This window comes from Aplysia californica, unplaced genomic scaffold (assembly GCF_000002075.1).
Source record: "Aplysia californica isolate F4 #8 unplaced genomic scaffold, AplCal3.0 scaffold01055, whole genome shotgun sequence".
Lineage (NCBI taxonomy): Eukaryota > Metazoa > Mollusca > Gastropoda > Aplysiida > Aplysiidae > Aplysia > Aplysia californica.
This window is the reverse complement of record NW_004798325.1, coordinates 81,895-83,179: the sequence shown is the minus strand read 5'-3', so window position 1 is coordinate 83,179 and position 1,285 is coordinate 81,895. Positions and strand designations below refer to the sequence as shown.

General features: G+C 41.9%; 1 protein-coding gene across 1 annotated transcript in view; it reads right to left on the bottom strand.

Annotated features, from left to right (window-relative positions):
• LOC101851379 (protein bark beetle) overlaps positions 1–1,285 on the bottom strand; it is a gene marked incomplete in the record, with an annotated part of 50,083 nt that overhangs the window by 3,895 nt on the left and 44,903 nt on the right. The window contains 1 exon segment of the mRNA XM_013089811.1: positions 883–1,090. Within this exon segment, the coding sequence (XP_012945265.1) occupies positions 883–1,090 (208 nt within the window).

The following is a 1,285-nucleotide window of genomic DNA, read 5'->3' as shown; positions in this document are numbered from 1 at the left end:
GAAGTGTGAGATTCCAATCCAACGCATCGGGGCCCCAAAGCTGCGGAAGGAATCACAACACAGAGCAGAGGAACAGGTTTGGCTAATTCCTGTTATAGTGGCATGTGAAAGAAGGTTAGTAGTGTAAAATCTTTGTTTTATGTTCCAAGTAACAACAAAATGCAAGGTTTTTTTCCCTTTTTATTCTGTGCATAGCAATTTCACTTAACACGAAATCTACTAAACACCAAGAAATCCTCTTGTCCCCTGAAGATCATGTAATCTGGGTTTAACACTACTTGCTTGCTTCAACAGAAATGTTCAAAATCAGTGACTATTCACGCTTGTGAATCCAAAATGATTACTAACAAGGACACATTTGTCTTTAAGCAGTGAGGAGAGTCCAAAGTATAACACCACTGGTATTGTTTCAATATTACCTGCGCCATGAGTGCCCCCCCCCCCCATGATCTGAGGAAACATATTTGAAGAGTTCCATTTCAGTTAAGAAAATAAACCGTGATAACTCAGATTTTTACCCAATATTTTTCCCATTTAGCTTGAGTACGTCAGAATGAATTGAAAGCAGTCTCCGACGATGAAAGCACAAGATATAAAGTCACACAAGCTTTGCATGAAGCCTAGGGCCTGTGCAACAGCCCTGATCAAGCAATTATGGGTTAATAGCCACATATACAGGTGTGTCCTGCATCAAGCAGTACAGCAGACAGCTAAGTAGACACAGTACTTAAGATCACATCAGTCCTTACCTGACTGCTTGAAGTTCAACTCCCCTCTCTCCTTTCTCCGTAGAGAAGAGGGGACAGCTTTTGAATTTTAAATTTTTTTCTGATAAAGTGGTAACAAAAGTAGATCTATTTCATTTTCATCTACAATCTTTACCTGTTTCACAGATAAATGGGTAGTAGCGTCTGGCACAGTCCTGCTCATATACAATGTTCTGCACTTCGAGAGCGCTGCATCGGTCTGACCCAGCGCCCGACATAACCCACACGCGGGTGGACCAGTCCATGTCGCTCACCATGAGGCGGATAAGGTAGTTAAAGAAGCCTTCGCGGTCTCTGGCCTCAGCGAGGAAAGCTCCATGAGACTGAAATATGTACAAAAATAGAGAAGCATGAGAACAAGCTCACTCACCAGGTCAGATTTTGTGTTTTAGTTAAAGTTTTACAGCACTTGCAGGAACAAACAGAAAAATAAAAGTTGTAGAGATGAGGACCATACATGTGTGATGGGAGAGAAAACCACCCTTACCAGATTTATTTTTTTAATTGGAGGGGGGGGG